The following is an 8792-nucleotide window of genomic DNA, read 5'->3' as shown; positions in this document are numbered from 1 at the left end:
AGAATGAAGAGTGTAGTAACATTAAGGTAGTAGTATTAAATGAAGAGTGTAGGTGAATGAAATGGTAACGTACACAAAAATTAGGGAAACTTGCATACCTACCAGGCTCGAACATTACAATGTAGGTGAATGAAATAGTAACGTACACAAAAATGAAAAATAAAAAATGCCAGTTCGACTATATGATACTACAATCTTGAACACTTGTGAATTTTTGTATTTTTTTTCTAATTAATTAATGTTGTTGATAATTATATAAGGTGGAACCATTTATCTTGTATCAATTCAATAATTTCTCTCTCAAATTATTGAATACTTTATTTTCACAATTTTTTTTTGCATTTTTTATAGCATCAATTATAATTACACAAAAATGATATAAAAAGTCTCAAACTTGTAATAACCTCCACCATGGAGATCTTAAAAAAAAAGACATTATAAAAAACATATTATAGCATTTTGTTTTGCTATAATTTTTACATGTACAAGCAAAGTAGAGAGAAAGCTCAAACATATACAGACCACCATCCCTCCCAACATGAATCCAAGCTAACACAATAACAAACATAAACCACAAATTCCCTAATCAAACCACTGAGCCAATCATTATAAATTCAAAAGATCCAATCACAAACTGCTATTAACTTCAACTATGGTAGTTTTGGACTCCATGACCGAGTCATAAGAAGCATGTAATCCAATCAAGATATAGTAAATTAACAAAATCCCAGTCCAGATTCCAAACCTTTCAAATGAAGCTTTGTCGATGGAGCCAAGAAGGAAAAGGTTGATGGCGATCGACAGTGAAGGCAACCACGGGACGAGCGGCACGCCCCACACGCGAGGCTTTTTGGCCTGTGGGACACCGAGCCATAGGGCCAGAGTTGAGAGAAACCATATGGAATTGGAGACCACCAAGCCGATCCAGTCGTCGCTTGAGCTCCAGTATACGGCGGTTGCTATTGAAGATCCCAGGATTAGAACCAGGCAGATTATGAGCTTGTTTCGGTCGGATGGTGTCGTTTCACCGCTGACGTAGTAGCGTCGGACGATCAGGCCGATGGCTACAAGCATGAAGATGAAGAGGGTGGAGATAGAGAGGAGGTTCGAGAGGATTCCCAAGCTTGTAAAGAAGGCGATTATTGCTGTTGCAGCGAGCATTGTGGCTGTTGCATTCACTGGAGTGCCAGTCCTTTCATGCACTTTGGCGAACCATGGTGAGATCATGTGGGTTCTGGCAATGTGCGTGAGATAGCGTGCCTGTCCAACAGCATTAACCAACAAAACGGTGGTCATGCCTTTAATAGCACCAGCAGCCACAATGTACTTAGCCCAACCCCATCCAACAGCCTCAAAAGCCATCGAAAACGGCGCGTCCTCATCAATTTGTTGGTACGGCTGCATCAAGCACAAGGTAACTGCAAGAATGCAATAGGCTAATGTGGTGATCACCATTGACCCAACAAGACCAATAGGTATATCTTTAGCAGGGTTCTTAGTTTCCTCAGCCATTGTCGAAACGGCGTCGAATCCAACGTATGCAAAGAACAAAACGGCAGATGCTACGAAGATGCCACGAGGGCCATAGGGGGCAAAGGGAGTGAAGTTTTTCGGGTTGGCCTTGGTGAGGCCGGCAATGACAATGAAGAGGATGATGGCAACGTGGAAAATGGAAGCAACATAGTTGAAGCGGGAGGAGCCTTTGGTGCTGGCTACAGCCAAGGTGCAAATGACGACGATGACAATGATGGCAATAGGGTCGAGCTGGTTGTAGGAGTCGGGGAAAGACGAGACGTGGATGCGAAAATCGTTCGGATGGTGATTGCACAAAGTTGCAAAGTATGAAGTCCATGAACGGGCCACAGCAGCGCTACCAATTACATATTCGAGGAGGATGTTGCCCGCTGCGATGAATGCCACGAAGTCTCCTAGTTCTACCCTTAGGTAGGCGAATGATCCACCTGAACAAATAATTACGATGCACTCGTGTAGTTAGTAATTTAGGAAAAACCAAAAGGAAATCTAAAATAATTTTAAATTTAGATTATTGTGAAAGTATGGTCTTTATATTTATATCTATTTCATACTTCTTGAATTCAAAATCTAAATTTTTTTTCAACCAATTAAGATGTCATGCTAAAAATTTCAATAGAATATCACTTCATGTCATTATCTCTGCCCAAAAACAAAAATAAGACCACTTCATTGAAGAAGAAGAAAAAAAAAAGCACACATTATAAACTTTTTTAATTTTTTTTTTTTTAATATTCAAAATAGTATTATTAGTACACATTTTTAAAAGACTGATAAGAAATAGATAAGCGGTCTCCATTCATATATTGAGTTTTAAAATTTTTAAAATTTTCTTTTAATTTAAAAGTTAAGGTATAATTCTTTTCGAGAGTATCTCTAATAAAATTAAAAGATAATTTTTTAATAGTCAACCGACAGAAAAGAATTAGTAAACCTTAATTCATTAATGTAAAAAGAATGAAATAATTAATAAAAGATTAATATATCATGGAAAAATACAGGGATAAATGTTTAAAATTTTAAAAATAGAAATTAATTTAAAAAATTAATAATAAAATATATAATATTTTGACCACAAACAGAGACAAAATAGAAAAAGGCACGTACCAGCTGCTGGAATCTCCACGGCAAATTCAGTGTAACAAAAGACGGAAAGCATGGCGGAGACACCGGAGACGACATAAGACAAGACAACAGCTGGGCCGGCGTGTTTCTTAGTCTCAAGACCGGTGAGGACGAATATTCCGGCGCCGATGACAGCGCCGATACCGAACCACATAAGGTCCCACCATGTGAGGCTCTTCTTCATCTCGTGCTGGCTGCGAGCCTTCATCTCGACGAGCTCAATGTGCTCCCCAGACCTGGTCGTGAGCCGATCCAAGAGCCGGGCCGGCGTCGCCTTCAACGCTTTAGTGTAATTTCCCCAACTCTTAAACGACTCCTCTGGTAGAAAATCTTGCTTCGAACAACCACAAGATCTTCTTCTGATTCCTTCTTCACCACTAGCGTCACCGTTCGGTTCGCCCATTATGAATTCACACTCAAACAGTCAACCAAAAAAGAAATTAATCGGGAGAATCAAGTAACTTAAGACAAGGCGGGAGAATAAGAAAGGAAAAGGGGGTTTATAAAGGAAGCAGAGACGACCGGTGACAGTCGGTAGACACAGTGGTTTCAGAGTCTTGAATATGAGAGGAAACTGACATGTGGAGGTTAATTTGGCAGTCACATTTGTTGTACCAAGGTGTGGTTTCTAAATTTAATCATCTCAACTGCTAAAAGGGCTTATACGACACTTCATAACTCCAAACCGTTCTCAATTGGATCCTTCGCCTTTCAAATCGTTTTGCAAATTTAATGTCGTCCCATCAAAATCGTAATTATATTCCAATTAAAGCTGAATTTAAAACTATTCTCCTAAAACTAGATTTGGTTAAATGAACCGATTGTTAACTCCAAACAATACAGTTTTACTCCGAGTACAATTATATATAAAAATATTTATTTAACTTCATAATTATTTTACTCACTAATTTAAGTATTATAGTTAGTCTGTAGTTTAATAAAGCTCTACAAAATAGTCTCTACGGTCTAGATTAATTATGAGGATTTTATAATATTCTAATACTCTACTTGCATGAAGTCTAACACATGGACTATTGTACAATGTAGATAATTGACCTTGAAATTGTTGTCATGGGTTCACATAGGTTGACTTGTATACAAAGGACAAAATAGAACTTTTATGAAGGATAAATTGGTGACACCAGTATAAGCTAATCAGGTAAGTGCCTTTACTATCCGCATGGTTAGAAACTAATGTCGTATGATGACACATGCCCCATAGTTCTGCACGTGTCATATGCTTGATATGTGTGAAATGTTTATGAAATGATGTGATGGATATGATGATATGTTTGAGATATCATATATATGTTATGATATATGTTATGGTACCATGTGTTTGACGATATGTTTGAGATACGATATGTTATTTATATTTTCTTGTCTTAAATTAAACGTGTAAGTTCTTGGCATCATTTGCAAATATTTTATTTCAAATTAACACCTATGTTATTTATGTAATTCATGTGGTGATGCTTCTAATTTAAGCAAGAATATTAAGGACGTTACATTACGAGTGTGATATGTGATGAACAAATGAGGGTTTCCTGCATGATTTATTATGCCACGAAGAAAAATATGGGAACCTCATGCATATTTGTATGTTCACGTGCATCGGGATACTTCTCCGTTATGACGAGTACGGACGCGTACACTATGAGACAAAAAATGATTATCATGCTTACCATAGTTCAACGATGATCGCTATTCCCTCTGGGTGTCCGACAATAGTCCAGAGGAGCTAGCCCGACCAGTAGGCCCAGAGGGTGCGCGAGCCCGCCTGGTGGGCCCATGCTCGCACGTGTGGGTAGTGTGCAGAGAAGTACCATACACCCAATTTGCCAAGTCTTGAAAGTATGCCTAGAGAATACGATTTAAAATTACAGGTCTCATCGTTATGCATGTGGTTGCATTCAACAACACTAATAGTAGGATCACTTAATGAGTATTTCTTAAAATATTGAAGTCTTGTGTTATTCTTAAATTTCAAGTAAAGACAAGACATCCGTGTATGGTTGACGGCCATATTGCGTTGAAGATCATGGAATCTGTGTTAGTGTAGTTGCATTTTCACTTCTTAAATACTATGTTAGATTAGGGCATTGTTTTATTTCCATGTATAAGTCCATGACATTATTTTATTAATTATTTTAAAGAATATTTCCAAACATATTTATATGCTCTAAAACCAGTAAAAAAATAATTAAAAAAATAGTCACTCCCCTTTCTCTCTCCCTTTCTCCCGTTCTCTTTACATTATCTGCACCATTGTTTAACACCACCCGATCTCCCATCATCCAAAATGGAAATCTTTTTCTTTCAATCAATTCTGTCAGATCTTTACAAGGTTCGAGGAACAAGTCAAGTCAATCTTAAAAATAGAATAGAACGTCGGTCAAAGCCAACCAAGTAAATGACGTTATTATCAACATGGTTATATTTGATGCTGATACGTGCCCCGTTGTTATGCACCTGTCATATAGTTGATATGTGTGAATTGTTTGTAAATCGATATGACTATGATATGATATGTATATATATTATAATATGTGAATGGTATGATAACTCTTACGTTATGATATGTTTGAGTAGAATACGAGAATGATGCGTTGAATGTAATGTAATGATATGACTAAGATATTATTAATATAACGATACGGTTAGGTTATGTATAGAAAATGATATGGTTATGATAGATTGAAAAAACGATATATATAGGTTATGTATAGAAAATGATATGATTATGATAGATTGATAAAACTATATGGTTAGGGTACGTTTGGAAAACAATATGACTAAGCTATGTCCATGAAATGATATGACTATGAGATGTATAAGGACAATAAGGTTATGACAAGATTAAAATTACGATATGACTTGGATATGCATATGGAAACAATATGTCTATGAAATGTTTACGAAATGATACGATTATGATATGACATCTGAATGACGAATGACATATATATATATATATATATATATATATATATATATTGTGATACGATATGAAAATGATATGATATATGTGTACGATATATGTGTTAAATTGATATGTTTATGTTATGGTATATTGTGATACGATATGTTATGGTATGATATGTATACAATGAAAATTGTTTAAGTCTAAAAATATGGAAACATTATGATATGGTATATGTATGTAAAATGATTGATATGATGTAATTGACATGCAAAACGACGAATTAGCATGAAATACAACCCTAATATACGCATGAAAGATATGATAAATAATGCAACAAATGATATGAGAAATGATATGATATGAAGGAAGACGCTAGCGAGATTGTATTAAATGATAATGAAAATTGAAAAATGTTGGGACCTTATGCATTATTGTGTGCTCATGCATTGGGGGATACCCCTTATCCTTCACGATAGTATGGACACGTATGCTACGAGATAGGAGAACGATCATTATGTTAACATAATACTGCCGTGACAATTTCTATTCATAACGGGTGTCCGACATCAAAATCTTCTAGAGAATGCTCGTCCGATCAGAAAGGGGGCCAGGAGGAGTGCGAACTGACTGGTGGGTCAATACTCGCATGTATGGACTGTGTGTAGGAAAATTAAGTACACATCCCAATTGCTTATTATGATGACTGCCGTAGGAAAATAGACTGTTATGATAAGTTTCATTCATGAAATTGTATGACTTTGCATTTAATCCCAATAGTGGGGTCACGAGTATTTCTTAAAATACTCAAGCCACATGCTACTTCCATTTCAGGTAAATGCAAGTCATCCCTGTACGGCTGGCGACGACATCGCAACTCGAGACCATGACACATGCATAGGGTAGTCACCTTTATTTTCTTAGAATTAGGCTAGAATAGGATGTTTTTAATTTAAATGCTTATTTATTTCATTTAGTTTATTGTTGTGTTGTCTTAAAGATGTTTTTGAACACGTAAGTTCATGGCTGTGTTTTTAGATGAAGTTTATGTTTTATGAATATGTTTAAATGAAGTATTTTCGCATGAACATATGGTATGTCCATACAGTAGCGAAACAAACAAAAATCTCAAAATTCGAGAATTAAAATTATAACTTTAAGTGTCATAAAGTTTAAATATTAAGTAGACAACTATCATAATTCTAAAATGTTGGAACTTTGAGTTTCTAACTTTTTGTTTGAACTAAGAAAAGTTTGACCATCTGAAGAGCTTGGTATGCAAGGGAGTTGCATCCAGAGGTACCACGAGAGTTGTCACAGTGTTAAAAGTCAAGAAATTGATACACCAAGGTGCATGAGAATTTTTAGCTATTGTGACAATTGACTATGGGGTATAGTTGCCAGTCCCCTCAATATGGGGTAAGAGAGTTTGAGGGTGTTTTTTTAGAGAAGTTGCTTGAGTTGCCACAATGCAAAGAACTCACTTTGGAATCGACTTGGAACAAGGTACCGTGTCAATCTTCTAAGTATCTATATATATATATATATATATATATATATATATATATATATATATATAAATATAGATATAGATATCCTTAAATGTTCCATTTTGTGACTAATATATCTAAGATACATTTAAATTTTAAAAGTTAATGGATCTATTCGATATAAATCTAAATTTAATGTCCATGAAACGACCCTAGATTTTTACTAACCTAAAGTCGCTACTGTCATCATAAAATACTCTCTTATACACAAATAAACATTTAAAACTTTATCATGAAATATTGTCATGGACTTACATGTTTGAAAATGTCTTTAAAGTAACATAACGAAATATTAAATAAAACAAATAAAACATTAAAATTAAGAACACCATGTACTACCTTAAGCCTAAGAAATGAAATACCACTATCTTATGCATGTGTCATGGTATTTACTTGCGATGTCATCGTCAACCATATAAGGGTGTCTTGCCTTTACCAGAAGTAGATGTAGTACCCGACTTGAGTATTTTAACAAATACATAGTAACTGACCCCACTATTGGGGTCAAGGAATGCAAACACATGACGCTCATGAACAGGGACCTATCTGTTGGGTTTTATGTCCTAAAACTCATAGTTTGTAAAAAAAAACATATTCTATTTTCAATAAAGTTATTATTGTTATTTATTCAGTAAAGATTGTTATTGAATAAAGTGAACTTTACGATCATTAATCTAAATCCAATAAACTAAGAACACTCTGGCTATAGTATGATTACTTGAACTATATGTAGAGACATAAGAGTGGATCAAGTTCAAGAATATAGTCAAAATGATCTATAGTATAAGGATAAGGCTGAGTACCTTATTCTGGGGACACTATGGATGCGACCCACTTTTGTATATGATATAAACAATGTGATCACTAAATTGTACATGTGGAGACATGTGAGTGGGGGCGTCCTATGCAATGAGTATTGCATAAGATCGGACCATGAAGAAAACCACTCTCACATTATAATGTCGTTTACTGTTGAGACTGATTTTCTTTTCATTCGATAACCTAGGTAACTCGGTTTTAATCCTGAGCTAACAATGAACTCCTGTTTATTCGGAATTATCCTTAGATTTGCATGGGTGAGAGTGACTCTAGTTCGCCGACTCAATAGGCCTCCCATTTCAGGGGTAAGACTGGGCGAATGGCTGGGGACGTGGGGTGCAAGATGCAATTCACTCCTACCTACTTTTAGGGACAGAAGAGAGGTAGTTCCCTTAAGCATTGACTCCAGGTCTTGAACAAGGAGCCCCACCCTCTCATTGGCCTGAGAGGGATTCGGTTTACTGGTTGGACCACAAACCAATTTTTCATTAGAGGATCAGTGAGACATAAGGAACAAGAAGTAGCTTCAGGGGTAAAACGGTAAATTGACCCAGCTCTAGTTACGAACAACCTGTGAAGGATCGATTTACTAATCATGGTTATATCAAATGGACAGAAATATATCTATAGTGAGGGGAGTGCAACTACTAAGCTATAGTGGAGTGCAACTACTCAGCTATAGTGGAGCATCCGTATTCATCATCATAAATGGAGAAGTAACCCGATGTATGAACACACAATATGTATAAAGTCCCTATAGTTTTCATCTTTAAATCATTCCCATGATCCAACTCTATACATCATCCACACATTATCCTAGATAACATGCATGCATTGGCCTT

General features: G+C 35.9%; 1 protein-coding gene across 1 annotated transcript; it reads right to left on the bottom strand.

Annotated features, from left to right (window-relative positions):
• Positions 1-627: 627 nt before the first annotated feature.
• LOC147791293 (cationic amino acid transporter 1-like) lies at positions 628-3061 on the bottom strand. Its single transcript, XM_087127183.1, has 2 exons — positions 2641-3061; positions 628-1961 (listed from the first exon to the last, which is right to left on the bottom strand). The coding sequence occupies exons 1-2, from the start codon at positions 3059-3061 to the stop codon at positions 628-630; spliced, it is 1755 nt and encodes a 584-aa protein (XP_086983309.1).
• Between the last annotated feature and the right edge of the window lie 5731 nt (positions 3062-8792).

Source organism: Cucurbita pepo, chromosome 9, assembly GCF_057944985.1.
Source record: "Cucurbita pepo subsp. pepo isolate OVF chromosome 9, ASM5794498v1, whole genome shotgun sequence".
NCBI lineage: Eukaryota > Viridiplantae > Streptophyta > Magnoliopsida > Cucurbitales > Cucurbitaceae > Cucurbita > Cucurbita pepo.
This window is presented reverse-complemented; position numbering and strand designations above follow the sequence as displayed.

Excerpts from the sequence above, each read along its gene's own strand:
- LOC147791293 (XM_087127183.1), bottom strand. The coding sequence starts at position 3,061 with ATGGGCGAACCGAACGGTGACGCTAGTGGTGAAGAAGGAATCAGAAGA. Across the intron at positions 1,962-2,640 it reads CGTGGAGATTCCAGCAGCTG|GTGGATCATTCGCCTACCTA; the intron begins GTACGTGCCTTT and ends TTATTTGTTCAG.